This window comes from Temnothorax nylanderi, unplaced genomic scaffold, assembly GCF_030848795.1.
Source record: "Temnothorax nylanderi isolate EJ_2023f unplaced genomic scaffold, tnyl_v1.0 TNYL_tig0059_pilon, whole genome shotgun sequence".
NCBI lineage: Eukaryota > Metazoa > Arthropoda > Insecta > Hymenoptera > Formicidae > Temnothorax > Temnothorax nylanderi.
In genome coordinates this window covers 609,071-625,575 of record NW_027249121.1, presented here as the reverse complement: position 1 = coordinate 625,575, position 16,505 = coordinate 609,071, and the positions used below count along the sequence as shown (strand labels likewise).

Sequence of the window (16,505 nt, the reverse complement as noted above, 5' to 3'; positions counted from 1 at the left end):
AAAGTAGTTTCTACTGTCTTTATTATAAAAAATGGCTTTTTGTGATAAATTATATCATTTTAACTGCAGATGTCTTCGAATAATCGAATATTTTGATATTGTTTTATTTATAACATCAATCATAGAATTATATCAATTATAGATTAACTTAATGTGTCACTAATATCATTATGTATTAAACAAATTATAATTAACAATAATAATAACAATCGGTATCAATATTCTCATTTTACGATTGTTAGGGAATGAGCACTTTTTTTTATCAAACAGATGATGCAAGAAATTGTAAATAAACGATGAATTAAAATTAGAAATTAATATATTAATTTTTTTATATATGTAACATGGAAACATTAATTTTTTTTTAAATTTAGATTTGAAAAAATTTATTATATTAAAATCTAATTTAATAAAGTTAACTTGTGACTATAAGACATTCACCACTTAACTTAATTATATTATCGAATTATTATATACAAATTATTATATACAAATATCAATTTAAATTTTACAATATTCTCACTTAAAAAATAAATAATGCTTACTCGGCTAGAATTGAACTTATATACGTATGTATCGCTAGATCTAAATAAAAATTAATAAATCATGATAATTGTTTGTTTCGTTTTCTCTTCGAAAAATATATCTTTTTGAAAGTAATTAATTGTACGGTGATAACCAATCGATTTAAAATTATTAATTTAATTTTTATAAAACCTTCTAAACGAAACAATCCTTAGTGTTTTTTGAGCTTGTCATTATTATTTTCATTAATTTTGCTTTCGTAAACAACTTGATCTTCGGGAATAAAATCATCATCACAGTGTCTTGAATCGAGACTAACAGTATCATTAACAAAATTTTTATAAGAGGTAATGTTGTTTGAAAAGTTGCAAATTTGCTTTTTATCCTCCACTGTATTGCTATAAACTTGTTCTTTAGTTAAGGCACTATTATTGTTTCAAATGATCTAGAGCAACAATGTCGGTAACTGCGTTTTCACATAATGTATTGCTATTTGAAAAATCTCTACTTTTTCTCTCGTCGATTTGTTTCTCAACAGTAATGGCATCGTCAAACCATTCTGGACATTCAACATCTCTAACAAAATGCTTATAAGATGTATTAATATTTAAAAAACCGCTTTTCTACGTCGTCAACTCTTCATCAATATTTTGAATGCAGTTTTTGCTACAGATAAGTTGTTTTTCGACAATCGAAGAAGGTTTCTCTAATTCATCAAAATTGCTAATCACTTTTCCAGATGATGTATTTGGACATCTGTATTTTTCGTTCGCTTTATGAATGTTTTGTTCTCTATTTTCTATACATATAATTTGTTCTTTAATAATCGAAGCATCGCCACATTTAGTTAGATTGATGCCGTCATCAAAAGAACTTTTAAAAGATGGATCGAAGTGTGAAGAAGCTATAATCTCATCATCTCTGACACTATTATTTTTACTAGCAATTGCTTCGACACTATGACTTTTAATACTCTCTTTTGGATTACCATATCGCCACCATGGAATATCGCTTATTGCGTTCTCTCGCGACAGATTGCTTTCTACAGAATTGGTGTTTATAACATCTTTCATATTCCTCGTAAACAGCTCTCTATAATTGTTCTCCGAACTACGTTCGTAAAAACCTGATTCTGGTGAAAGATCGTAAACTGGAGAGTCCAGTGAGGGAATATCATTAGAATAAAGTTTGTCATGTATCGCTATTTTGGCGGGACGATGGCATGAAGATTTTGTCGGAGTTTTCTCATTCTCGATTCTAATGTTATCATGCTGTTTTATTTGACAATGAGAGTCACCATCTTCCCATCTAAGAGAATCATAATTTAATCGCTGATCAAAAATTGAATTGCTATTTAAATGATCTAAAGATGTTGCAGGATACTTGGAAATTTGCTGCAAAGACATTTGACCTTCTTCCAATATTCTAACGTTCTTTATGTTGCTGATTGGATTCTCTTTTGATCTTCTACCGTCTGTTGTGACAAAATAATCAGTGAAACTTCTATGATGCTTCTTTGAAGAAGTATGCTCCTCAATTAAAAAGGGATCACTCTTCGAGTTTTTATTATCTTGATTTATTGATAGAACCAATTTATTACTCGTGTTTCTTATGGGTTTCTTGAAAGATCTTTTATCACTTATTGTTAAAAGGTCATCACTCAAACTTCTGTCAAACCTTTTTTGAGAATTTCGTTCTCTTTTTATACAAATATTCTTTTCTATATTTTTTTCTATATTTTTCTGATCTCGATTTACTAGCATAATTAATTGACATTTTTTATTGTGTAGTTTTTGTCTTTTTTCAAGGCATACTTTGTAATCTTTTTTTGCTAACTCATTACTTCTCATCTTGTATCCCTCTTTGGGTTTGTATGAAGGATGCCTAATTACATGTCGAATATCTGTAGGACTTTCTTTAACTTTTATAAAGGCAAGTTGCTCATTTTCGTAAATACGATGATTTTTTATGGTATCGTCATTTCCTTTATCTAATTTGACTAATTTTCTTTCTAAAATTCCTTTTTCCTGCTTAAAGATGGCTTCCTGGCAATTTTTTAAGTTATCAACACTTTTTTCGTTTAACCAAATTATGTTTCTTTTTAAAAAGCCGTCTTTTGTATCTTCATACATAATTTCTTGACTATTTTTCAGAATGTCAGTCTTTTCTTCTTTTAATCTGATCATGTATCTTTCTGAAAAGTCTCCTTTTTCCTTTTTAAAAAAAATCTTCTGACTATCCTTCAAAATTTTATCCTTGTCTTTATTTAATTTAATTAAGGTTTTTCGCATGGAAGCATCTTCTTTCTCTTCTTCAAGGCTCTCTTGATTTTTTTTATCTTCATTCTTCTCTCTGTTAATCATATCTTTTTCCACAGCTCTTGGCATCAAAACGTCTTCTTCTCTTTCTCCAAAAAAAATTTCTTGATTATAACTTAAAAGCTTACTTTTTACGTCGTTCAATTTAATCAGATTCCTCTCTGAGACTTTTTCCTCCTCCTCAAAGACAATCTCCTCGCTGTTTTTCACAATCTCCCTGTTTACCGCTTCTGGCAGTTGTTGCAGTTCCTCGTTTTCTATTATCTGAATGGCGTCAAAATCGAACACCTTTGATTGACCAATGCTTGTGACTTGAGGCTCGTATAAAATACAATTTGAACATTTGCAGATATTTTGCCAATAATACTCATTTTCCGTGCTGTTATGGCTCTTTGCACAGTCCAAGGGTGTCAGAGACAATTGTGGATACTGGTGGTTGGTTGGATGACAATTGCATTTACAGTCTCTTCTCATTAAGCGATCCTCGTCGATTAGAACACCTGAAATGCAATCTGCGACTTAGGAACTCTTCAAATTTAATCGATAATCGAGATTTGTGGTCAGTTAATATTATCATTGTTATTGTATATTTAACCTTATCATGCTGAAGACAATTTCCCAGAAAACCAAAAGTGAAGCAATCCGACATTTCATATATATACAATAACCCAATAAAAAATAAAAAGAAACGCACCTGTCACAAAGCAAACAGATTTCTTATGCAATAAAATATTTACATTATCGTATTCTATCTTATATTACCTTATTTCGTATTGTCTGGGTTAAAGTACATAATTAATCAGTTAAAGAAGGAGGAGAGCCTTTACACCAAAAGAAAAGTTGCAGGACCAATAACAGGATTATTAAGGACATAACTTTACAATTCAACATTTTTTATTCTGCTTATACAATACACATATAGACTACGCATTAAAAATTGAGATAAAAATACCATAATCGGAAAAATCGGATATTATTCAATCGCACAGTTACAATTAACATTCGTGATTGACGTGGGTTTAGTAACGTTTTATTCCGCACTTTTTTCTTTAGTCTTTATCTATAGCAATTTATACGAGTTTATAAAAATATCGAACAAAATATTTCAATATTTAACAAAACTTTAAAATATTTGTTAAAATCACTTATCTTTTTGCTTTTGGGCACTTTTATCGCTGGGCTCTTGGGCATTTTCAATTTCTTTATGTCTGTGTTTTATCATATAATAAAAAATCAATAAGCCACCAATGACATACGGAAATTAGATATTAAAAGAATAAAATGAGTCAAATTCTAACGTCTCAATCTTTATTTGCTTTGTCTTCATTGAATTTCAATTTAAATAATAATATGCAAGTGTCATAATAAATAATACTATACATTATAATAAATAAATACTAATATGCGATTTTGATACACTCAATTTACAATGCCTCGTCAGCGTGGGATTTAAATAGATAGACAATCACAACCAAGCTCAGTAAAAATTACAAAAGATTTGGATAGCTCGTATCCCAACCTGGAAATGTAATTTGAGTTTTATAAATATGTCGTAAAGATCATCGTTCCTTAGCTATCTAATTTATCACATTAGTTATCTAACGTATAATTGGGACGTGACTTGTTCTTTTAGTATTTCAATCTTAGAACAGCTCAAGTCTTTCAAATACATATGTTATCAAAATCATTCTAATTAATTAATTTAATTTATTGCTGATTTTCTCTAATTATATAACGTATAATCGAGGTACAACTTATTCCTTCCTTACGAAATACGAAAAAATAAATTATCTAAATTTTTATAAGATGAGGAATGTTGTCTCTTTATCATTCAGCTTTTCTTTTTGATTTATTCCTACTTTTCTTCTTCGTTCTTTATTTTAACTTTTTCTACGCGAGATAAATTACACTCCAGGACAATCGTCGATAGACGGAATGTCAATATGCAGTTTGGACGGTTTCTGAGAAGAGCGATCTTGATGGATGAGGAAACCTGTGCTGTCGGCTTGAGGGAGCATGTTGAGCACGATCGGGACATTCTTCGGCTCGCTAGGGATTTTTTTCAGGCTTCCATCTGTGGTACAGCCAGTACCAGATGATTAGACAAAGACAATAACGAGCAATATGCGAGAACTAAAGAGTTAGAATTAGCAATCCCAGTAAGCAAACTGCCTGCAACATGACAACAGATTGGCAGCAGATTTACTCAGATATTGCAACAGATTCAGAATCATCTGTGTGCATTAAACTGTTTTGCTGAGCAGATTGTCGACAGAAACCAAACAGAATCTATCACTTCGTAAACATTTAAATAGAATACATAATTTAAATATTTACGGCAGATTCTGTTCATTTTCTGCGGTCAATCTGTCATTATATTTTGTTAACAAATTTCGTTAGCATATTCTATTTACAGACTATTTACTTTATTGATTAATTTCTCGTTTATTATTGCAAAAATCGCCAAAAGGTAGAGTAACTTTTTACTCATTGTCAGTTTAATTCACTTCATTTGCTGCATTGTTCCAATAATTATCAGATATTCTGTATTTCTGCTGGCATTCTGTCGGCAAATACTTTCAAAATCTGTATTCGACAGATTTGGCTATTCAGGAATAGGCTGGAATTTGCTTGGAATTCGTTCAGACTAAGCGTTAACATGCTGGCAATTAGTACACTTAATAGCCCTTGACAGTTATGAGATCAGGAAGCTTCCGAATAAAGAAATTAATAACACGTAGTAATGTAAATTTTTTTCATTCGTAGGATTAATTCTCTCCATCAAAATAGGTGGATTTAAAAGTATTTGTGTGCGTGCGCGCTCGCTCGTGTATGTGTGGTAATATATAAGATTTAAATCTGATTATAGATAGCTCGATTAAAATCTAAAGATAATTAGATTCGGTTATCACTACAGTTATTATGAGTAGGAAATACAAATTCTTCAATATTGAATTCTAGATAACTGTAAATGAACAATGTGTTACATCAATTTATGACATACTAAACTAATTACCAAACGTACATAAGAAATTATCTCAGACTAAACAAACATATTGATTGTTCGGTATATTTGATTAATTGTAATATAGAAAGATAATGTAGATAAGATTTGTTTTGTTATCAGTATTTCATATTTCGATAACCATAGAGAATTTGATCTTTATCGATATATTTCGCAAAAAAACTAGGTATAGCTCTAGATTCCATTAATGAAATATTTGCACTTCCTCTCATGTCGCTGTCTTAACTTTTGGTTTGCAATATATGAATGCAATAACTTTATATAAAACTAATGTTTCAGCACATTATATAAAACAATTTAATAATTATAATTGTGAGAAATATAAATATTTTAAAATAAATGCTCGAATAAATAAATTTAGTGTTATTTTAGATATACTTTGTGTTCATTTAACAAACCAAAAATTGAGAAAACTATCTGGAAAATTTATATGAGAAATTAATCACGTGATCACGTACCAGTTCCGTGACGAAGATCTTCCTGCGCCTTATAAAATTCTGCAAGCTCTTTGCCGGAACACAGCGGGGTGTCAACCTGAGTAGTACTGTTAAACAGCGAATAGTCCACCTCGTAACCTTGTCGTTCCTTGGAGTAGCTTACCATGGGGTCGAAACGGTGACCCCATAGGATCTCCTGTGGGAGATAACTTGACCTAGCCTGAGTAGTTTGTCCAGTAGACTCGATAGTACCTTCTAAGATCAGAACGACCTCGAAACGTTCAGTTAACATATCTTCGGCGGACATATTGTAGAAGGGCGAGGACTCGTTGATCCGATGGATGATGGTGGCCGGCCAGATGAAAAACAGATCGCCGTTTTCACCGTCGGTACCTACCGCCAATTCGTGCTGGTGTTGAGACAGAATTTCGCCCTCCTTGGTCGTCTTACTGCGAATCATTTGTGCGCGTACACTCGCGCCGATTATGTGACTCTTCCTCATATCGCCCACTCGAAACATGAGACAGAGCTCACCATCCCGTTGACAGATCACGGCATTTCGCGAAAATAACAGAGTCTGGGTACGCTGTTTTGGCCTAGTCATTTTGGCGAATACGATGCCTACCTGCAATTAATTTTTTAAAATTAAACTTAATCTTTCATCCGACGTTTTATATGCAGAGGATATTTAACATTCCCCAAACGCACTCACCATGAAAGCTTGGATCATGACGCCAGAGATACTTTGAAGGCACATAATAAATATGGCCTCGGGGCATTCTTCGGTAGTAGAACGGCTGCCATATCCGATGGTGTGCTGGGTTTCGATACTAAAGAGGAAACAGCTAGTGAAGCTGAAAATGTTGTAGACGCATGGCGTCCAGTTGTTCTCCGGTTGAAAAGGCGGCAAATGCTGTTCTTCGAAGTCACCGTGAGTGAAGGCTATTAGCCACCAGATCACCGCGAAACCCAGCCAGGATAGAAGAAAGCTCAACATGAAGCATAACAGCGTCCAACGCCACTGTGTGTCCACTAGGGTTGTGAAGATGTCCTGCAGAAAACGCAGCGATCGCCGGGAGATGCGCGATTGCAGCACATTGCAATCGCCATTCTTCAGGACGGCGCGACGACGCAACTTCCGCGTCGGTCCAGCCCGGTATCGACTCCTGAAATATAGATACGATTTTCGTTAAAGTACGTTGAAGCAAATCATTCTTTAATAGTTTACGTGATTGTTTGGATATTGGAAGATTATTTCTTTCGACAATTTAATTGCTTGCGGGTAACTAATAATTTTCTAACATACAATGTCGTAGCAATATCTCTGAATATTTTTTTATTACCCGACATGTGCGAATCACTGTTCCACGTAATTAAATTTGTATGATATGACATTTTGACAATTTAACGACATGGTATCTGGCTGTTACTAAGGCTGTCTAAGGTGGAACGCTAAATAAAAAAACAAACGTATATGTTGGACAAAAACGTTATAAGCATACAAAGTTGCTATTTGTGACAGAAAACTTTTGTCAGATGTGATTTTATTTTAGAAATTATATTAAATACACCGTTATTGTACATGGAACTTTTTTGATACCGTCAATTTGACATATACTATATATACAATATTGGTACAATTGAGAGTTCACGATATAGGTAATATATATATATTTAGACAGATATGATAAAATTATACTTTAGCCGAAAATTTGATAGCCACTGTATGTGTTATTATTAAATTATTTTTAAAATTTCTATTAAAAGCAAAAATATATTTTAAAAAGAATAATTAGTCTAAAGCTTTAAAGGGCTAAATTCAAAGTGAATTTTCAATAAATCTTTAATAATTTTCGGATGCGATAGAAATTGTGGAAATTGCTTTAGGCCAAATATCCCAATTTGTTTGTTTGTACAATAATAATAATTAAATTGTATTTTTAGTTACCTATTTAATAGATATTTTTCTTTGTTTTCGTCTTTACTTACCACGGATTTCTGTGCATTGTTCATCATCATTATTGCACTTTGACATAATGAATCCAAAGCGTCGTAAAATAATTCGGACTAAAAGCCTTTGATATCTCGCCACGTTATCGTATTTTAAAGTTATTTGTTATTCTCAAACGTACTTTGTCCAACACAACACTTTCTAATTACATCGAAATATATCATCACATTTGAATTCACAATAGCTACTTGTATATTAATCCCGATATAATGAATCCATTATATTTAACGTTCATATAAAAACAAAAAACGTTTATAAAAAATATAAAATAAATTATTTATACGTAACTATTAACTTCTATTTACCGTGAATAAATCTCGATATAACATATCGTGACCTCGATATTCATGAACCACTTGTATTATACTCATTAGCGTATAACGGACAAACACTATGGCTGGAGGTTGGCTGTTGTTTATACGAGATATCACTGTCAGCGATTCGACGCTGCTCAGACTCTCTCGGGAGCCTGATGTCTCTTTACTGCCATGTACAAAAAGGAAGTTGCCATTTTAACTTTGAACGATAACCACGCAGCTGTTATCTACCAATTTACTTATTGCCACGCGTTAATCAATCGCCTAATCAGTGACGGCATTCTTCACTTCCGCCGTCTCCTCCGGGTCGATTATACTATCCGATCAGCTGATCGTATAAATCACACTTTCGGTACTCGTTTTTTTAATTTACAAATTCTCTCAGAATTATTAATCGATGTTAATTAGGAAAATAAATCATCAATTATTGATATGGATTAATTTGGAATTATTTTAATACAAATTAAAATATATATTAATACAACGATTACTTTATTTAGTCTTCCATTTTGAAGTCTGTAGGATATAAAGCTCTTGATATTTAGAATATTTTAATCTCAAAATTAAAAAATATTATGTGAATTTATATTTTATAAATCTGCTCTACTTTTCATAATAAAAAATAAATAATGCAAATTTTTATAACACATTTTTATTACAAAAATATTATATGTACTAAAAACTTAAACTAATGTTTTACATAGGTACACAGTAAGAATATACAAGAATGATATATTTTAAAAAATTTATAATAGTTTAAAATAGTAAAAAAACGTTTAAAATTAATTTGTAAAAAATCATTGTCAACGATAATGAAAATATATCATATTCACGTCGAGTTGTCCAAAATAATCTAGAATTATGTGGTGATTTACGGGATGAAAAAGTTCCACTTTTCTCATCTTTTATGGGCCATTTATCCGCGCGACCTTGGACAGGTCATTAAGATACCGTCGTGGATCTCTAATCCTCTTATCGAGCATCACAAGATGTTGATAAGAATAGCAGTTTGTGAATAGACAAATATTAACCATTTCTGGAGTATTGCTTGTGCTAAATTGTAAAATTCTTTACAAGGAAGACAATAAGATACTAGTATGATATTAATAAAGAACAAGCAGTATTAGTAAATTCTATGCATAATGTGTTTTCGTATAAATATATAGTAATTATTATATATTTATGTTAAATTAAAAGCAGCATATAATAAATAAATATGTGCAAACAATGTTAATGAAACTTAAAAAGAAAAATTGAAACAAAATGCTTGATTAGTTTGATTAGTGTTTGATTAGTAATTTAGCTAAAGAGAATTTAAATAACGGCTAAAACTTGTATCATATAAACATCTGTGTTTATTATTTCACACTAGTCTGAATATTTTTATTTAGATTCCTTTTAAGAGTTTTTTACAAACGAGAACCATTTTTTATTTTACTTATCTTTATATTTGGAAGGAAAGATTTACAGTTTGATAAATATTAATATTGTATAAGTATACATGTGTATTTATTATGTTTAGAACATATTAAATAATAAATTAGTATTTGTACCTTTTATAAAAATTATTTTTTATTTAAGGACCAAGCGTTCCCTTTCTTGTTTTATTATCACATTTATCGATAAATTAGTTGAACATAATGCTGCTCTTTGATAATTATTTTTTTATCAGAATAATCACGATAAATTTCTTTTTAGTCTGTTTTGAAAGAGAACGATGTTATCAATTGTGCACTTGCTTCGTCACCATCATGTTGTTGTTAAGAATGCAATCATTGTGCATTTTTTCACGCGTCGCGCAGTGAGCAGTATTCATAGCGGTTTCTTGGTAAGATAATAATTATCGTAAATATCTTAGTTACTAATCAATTGCTGCTAATAATTGCGAACATTTCTAGTACGAAATTTTAATTCAAATTACAAAAAAATATCTTATTTTTAATGTCCCAATTTTTTTACATGCAGATCGTCCTAACTCTTATGGATAGATTAAAAAGGAACATCACATTGTCGAGAAAGAAAAAGGAAAAACTTAAAAACAATATAGGTATATATATATTTTTAAATTTATACCTATAAAAAGTCTTTTTGTATCAGTAAACAGCTGGTTTTTAATTTGTAAATTTTATATTTCAGTTTCTCGTTTTTTAAACACGCAAACACAAATCTTGTGTAGATACTGAAATATTTAAAGAGCAATGTCGATACTTGTTAATTTATCCGAACGTAGTATTTCTATGAAACTGCACTGCAAGCGACTTAGCAGTTGCATTAACTCAATAATACTGCTGCTCATGATACTTTTATCACGAGTTTTAGTTTCGTGACTGACAATATGAGATTATTAAGAAATCTGTATAATTCTTGGATAAAATAACGAAAAAAAAATTCAAACGTGTTTTGTTCAATTTACCTGCACTTCAAGGAAGAGTACGGGTTCTTTGTCACTTGCACGATTATCGGCGTCGTCGGTGTGGTCGATGGTATTAGATTTTGTTCTTCTCCACAATCCAACGATGGGGATTTGTCGCCTATCTTCAACACATTGCCATTCATCCCGTTCATGATTCACTATAATGCACAATACTAATCTCAATATCGAGTGGATTTTTTAATAGCGGGACAACTACGAATGTAGTCTGTTTAAGGTATTTAGAACACTTCAGTAGCATTCGACATTTGTATATTCTTGTATCAAATATATTTATTTTATAAAGATTCAGGATTCTTTAAAAAGTTTTACTCTTCACTCTCAATCGTTATTTCTTCAATAAAATCTTAATATATAATTTTCTAATATTCTAAAATTTGTTTTGCATATTTCTTTTTATTGAACTTCTTGTCCAAAAAGACATTCAAGATAGTCTATAGAGACCCATTTTTCACTGTCGCTATTGCGAATTTTCCCCTCGATCAAACATTCTTTAAATTAGTCTTTTAATCTAAAGACACATGCGTAGTTAAATAAAACTTCAGCATTCGTGCGCTTCTTTTTTTCTTCAAATTTCCTTTCCATGAACGTTTATGGTTTTCCGAAGTTACAAGGATTTTTCGAAATCTTAGAGAGATTTTTCTTCTTTAATCGGTTTTTTTAATTTGTGAATACGCTTATAGAATTGAGAATGAGATCTTCAGTAGTCTTGTATTAAATTTTTTTCTCCTCACGGAAGTATAAGCTCTCCGGATATTTATTCTTCACTCTCGATCTTCGTATTTACTCGTGATTCCTCTTACTTTAACTACGACTCTGTGTTTTTTAATCAGTCTTTTAATTTGCGAAGCACTCATTGATAATGATTCTTCTGAGGTGATTCGATCAGTTGGCTCACGCGCACTTCGCATGTAGTGGTGGATCTACCGCTGCAAGATAAACTGCTGCGAGTAGCTGGTCATCTGCGATGTCTTATATACATATAGCACGCACTGACCATCGAGCACCATTTATCGGTCACTAACAAAACGCTATTTGTTCCTCCTATTCTCGCGAAGAATAGGTGATCACTCGCGTCAGTTACGTCACTCGCGCACGATGAACAGATGATCGGTTCTGCTTTTGGAAAATCTATAACTATACCCAGCAAAGTCACGATACAGTAACCACATGATATAGATTATGATCATTTATTCTTTTTTATATTTAAGATAATTGTATCAGTCTTACAAACATCTTCTGACAATCAAAGATTTATGGAATCACATAAAGGTGACATAATTTCTCTACAAAAATGTTATTTGCAATTTTTGAAGTTAGGAACAGATTTGTGGAATCACATAAGGAAAAGTGAGAAACTGATATAACAATGCTTTATAATACTCGAATAGGATGTGATGTTATAAAAACAATTCGTTATAGCATAAATTTTACACTTGTAGGGAAATTCATATTAATGACAAATCTGTTATTTTGAATTGCACTTTTTGTCTTTTTTTCTTCTTCTCCTCCCGTGATAATTAGTAGTCACATGATTAGTAATAGTCATATGATGCACGTTGTTACACTATCCGTCACACAAGATATACAAGGTGGGCTGAAATATCAATATACAGGGTGATCGAAAGTCACTGAAGATTTAATTAAATACTAATGCACACAGTGATTGACGATTGACAATTGTTAAAGAGTTTTAGTTTCTAATTTTTAATTATATTTATTCTTTTTTTAGCACATTATACAGACTAAAGAAATTATCGTAAATATAAATCATATATCAGAAATCCGATGATTTTATCATCGCGTAGTACATAATAAGATAATCAATTTGGCGTTTATTAATTTCGTACTATTTACTAATTAAAACTTGAGAAAATATCGCAATTATTAACGGTTATCGCGAAATGTTAGAATCGAAATGAATGATCAAAAATGAAAAAAGATGATGGAAACGACTTCACGATTCACGCGCGATTCTCGTTCGACTGACTGACTGACGTCGCGTACTTCTTATCGGCGTCTTGGCATCTTGTTATCAGGATCTGACTGGCTGCTGAAATTGCGCTGATATATGCAAAACATGACAGCAAGACGCTATCTTTTGCTTCCTAGTCAGAGAGATACCATAACTTGTTAAATTTTTTGTATCTACTTGGTTTTACTTAAAAAATTAGACCATAAGATGTACATAAAAAAATTTATATAGATAAAAACAAAATCAAATTTTATTCTTTAAATAATTATTTAAACGTGCAATATATTTTATCAATTTATAAATACCATTTATAAGATTAATATGTATAATGTAAATATAAAATGTTGAGAATATATAATGTTGTTGAAAGAAACATTTCTTATTATTTCCTAGTTTAAATAAAGAAACTGCTATTTTTTGATATACTTTGTGGTACTAGATGATCTAATATTTTGAGACTATAGAAGTTAACTTATTACAGAAATAAAAAAATTTGATTAACTTAAAAATATTAAATAGCACTCTTCCCTTTCAGTAGCACGTTAAAGATTTTCTTAAAGTGAAAACTTTTGGTACAAAACAAATACGACGCGCCGCTTTAAAATGGCAAAGAACAAAAAATAAAATACATAAATTTATATTAGAATATTTTTAAATATTTATATAGATACTCTTTTTTATTTTAAACATCTTAACAAAATATAAAATAATAACATGAATAAAAATAATATATTAGGTATTCTTTAAATGGTTTGTGAGTTTTGGCTACTTAAACCTTAAGTCTCTCTTTTGGTTCTAAACATATATCTTATTGTTAAATTTAATTACAGCTTTCTTATAATATTTGACGTATAAATTAATTAATACTGTTATGAAAACTTAGGAATAATCAATTTTGTTGTTCTGTTTCTTATTATGTCTCTTATGTTATCTAATTATGTCTCTTATCTCGACTCGTCGTAATATTGTCGTAAATTGTTGTCCTCATTTAGTTAATTAGTTTTTACATCAAATTTTGTATTGAGAAATTTAAATTTAAATTTTTTAAAATCATAATAGTTAATATAAAAAAATTAGACAAATCATAATGGTTCTTGTTTTTTAAAGCTTTATAAGTTATAATACAAATAAATATTATTTTTTTGGTGTAAGGTTCTTCTCTTATCTAAGGTTCTGAATTGTAACCTAATTAATAAAATTTAGAAATAATAAAGAGATAAAAAAGCAATTTTAAAAAGAACAAATATTTATCTTATAAAAAATGAAGGGACAAAAAATAAACCTATATATATTATCTTGTCTAATAATAACCTTAAGTGTCACACTTTGTAATCCAGCATTGAAACGACAAAAAAATGTGAAACAACTGCACCAACCGTCGGTTTCGTTTGCACCTCATACAAATAGGTCTTTTCGTCGAAATATTTAATCTCTCGTGATCCATGATCAACACAATTTCGATCTATGTGAATTAAATACGCAAAAAAAGATCGATTCGTTTCTTCTGTATCATTCGCGGCCGGACCAGATCCAACTAACCGTTATCACATGGCGATAACGAACCATTCAATTAAATTAACAAGCAGCTCGGTTCAACAAAGACAGCACAATTGACGATCTCTCTTCTCTTTTAACGATCGCAAAATTGATTGTAACTTCTTCAATAAGAATTTTGCTTTCAGCAATCATAAATTTTATTAAATTTAATTGTGTAACATGATCGCAATTTTACTTTTTGTAAAAAAAAACAATGCGACAGTTATTTTTAAATTTATTTTTCAATTGTCTTTCAAATTCGCGATTAATAGCTAAACAATCCCAAAAATAAAATATCCTCAAAAATCAGTCAGTTCAGTTGTCAGTTCTCTTGCGAAAATAATTTTTATGTTTCAAACATGTTTGAAGAATTAAGATTTCATACCTTATATGCACGTACACGCGCTTCGCACACATGCACATAAAGAGTATAAATCCGATCGGGCAACCTTCACGTGGCATACTTTGAGTGACAGTAATGTTGACGATACTTAAACTTTAAAGACACATAAATTAGGAAATTAAAAAAGAGTTTATGTGTTTTAAAAACGTCTTGATTAATTAGAAAAATATAGGGATAAAAAATAGGAATTTTTATTTAAAAAGTTGAATCTTTATGACCTTTAAAAGACAATCTAATATTAATCAATTGCACTGTTTTATGTCCTCTTTGAAAATTTTTTATTTAGAGTTCATCTTTTATTTAAAATTTTTTCTTAAAATCAATGTCTTTGATCAAATTAAAATAAGTCTTGTATAGTATGTTATACAGGGTGTTCATCGTATTTATAACATCAAATAATTGGCAATGAAGCATAATTGTTAGCAAAGTTGGATAATTTCTATATCTAATATGTAGCAGAGACAACTTTGCGACAAAATTATTTTTCGCTATGTAAGAACCTTGCCTGCCAATGATGAAAGTAAATGTAATACATCAACGTTCCGTGGTAAATACAAGAATAAGTCCGTCACCATCAGGCACAATTAACGCGCAATTGATGTTTCATCCGTATTACGTGTTAAATGTGCATGTGCAAATAAGATTACCATGTGTGTTTACCCTTTACTCGCTATATTCTTAGGAATCGTCATTTAGATCCATAATGCGCGACATTATTATCACAAAATTATGCCTACATGTTATACTATAGATATACGCAACATAATGTTATCGGAAGGTTTTGTATTCATAGAATGTTTTTTTAGAATAATTCGCCCATACTACGCCACACAAAATTATACCAATTACTGTAATATTTACTATAGTTTCATGTATTTTTTTTCGCAACTACAGCAGTCTTTCTGTATTTTTCCGTAAGGGTTCAAACACGTCCATCCAAGTTTAACGTTTCAATTATCGAAATACGAATTATTCTGTTTTTTTGTCTAATCTGTTTAAAACCGCGGAGAGCACCTGTTGAGCAGAAGCGCCGATAATTACTTGACAAATATGACGCGCCCGCTTTTAGCATAGCGTTCTTCCAAAAATAAACCACTTTGCGACAGACTCGTGATCTTGTTCAATATTTTTAAAACAGATAGAATCTGCATTATCTGAACAAAAAAAAAATAAAGAAATTTTAGACGAATAAAACGATCTGAATCAGAGAGATTCTTACCTGGTGGAGTCCTGTCGACCGATACCGCCGGCGATGCTGCTACCCTGAGTGCTGACCCTGATGAGGGTGACATTCCTTGGTAAAGTAGAAAGTGTTGAGCCGCCTTTTTGACCCAGAATAAGAGATTCCGTTGCGTTGTCTAGCAATTCCTTCGTTTTATGACCCTCTGTCCCTTTCTGCAGTTCCTCTTCCTCCTCTTCCTCGATAGTTCCCGGAAGCCGAAAAAGTTTCGATGACTCATCCATCATCTTCTTCTTCTTCAAGAAGAAAATCGCTCTGATTTCGACTCCATTGCGGCAGCACACTCT

The 16,505-nt window shown here is 31.0% G+C and overlaps 1 protein-coding gene across 6 annotated transcripts; it reads right to left on the bottom strand.

Moving 5' to 3' along the window:
* Positions 1 to 4: 4 nt before the first annotated feature.
* Positions 5 to 16,450, bottom strand: LOC139773243 (uncharacterized). Of its 6 annotated transcripts, none has more exons than XM_071707547.1 (5): positions 12,295 to 13,088; positions 11,047 to 12,201; positions 7,018 to 7,471; positions 6,327 to 6,930; positions 5 to 3,343 (listed from the first exon to the last, which is right to left on the bottom strand). In XM_071707547.1, exons 2-5 carry the CDS (start codon positions 11,196 to 11,198, stop codon positions 1,149 to 1,151), a joined length of 3,405 nt encoding a protein of 1,134 aa, XP_071563648.1. In that variant the 5' UTR covers positions 11,199 to 12,201; positions 12,295 to 13,088; the 3' UTR covers positions 5 to 1,148. The 6 variants fall into 6 exon arrangements, with proteins under 6 accessions (XP_071563648.1, XP_071563647.1, XP_071563644.1 ...); XM_071707546.1 differs by having other exon boundaries at positions 11,047 to 12,661; positions 12,915 to 13,088; XM_071707543.1 differs by lacking the exons at positions 11,047 to 12,201; positions 12,295 to 13,088 and adding an exon at positions 16,198 to 16,450.
* Between the last annotated feature and the right edge of the window lie 55 nt (positions 16,451 to 16,505).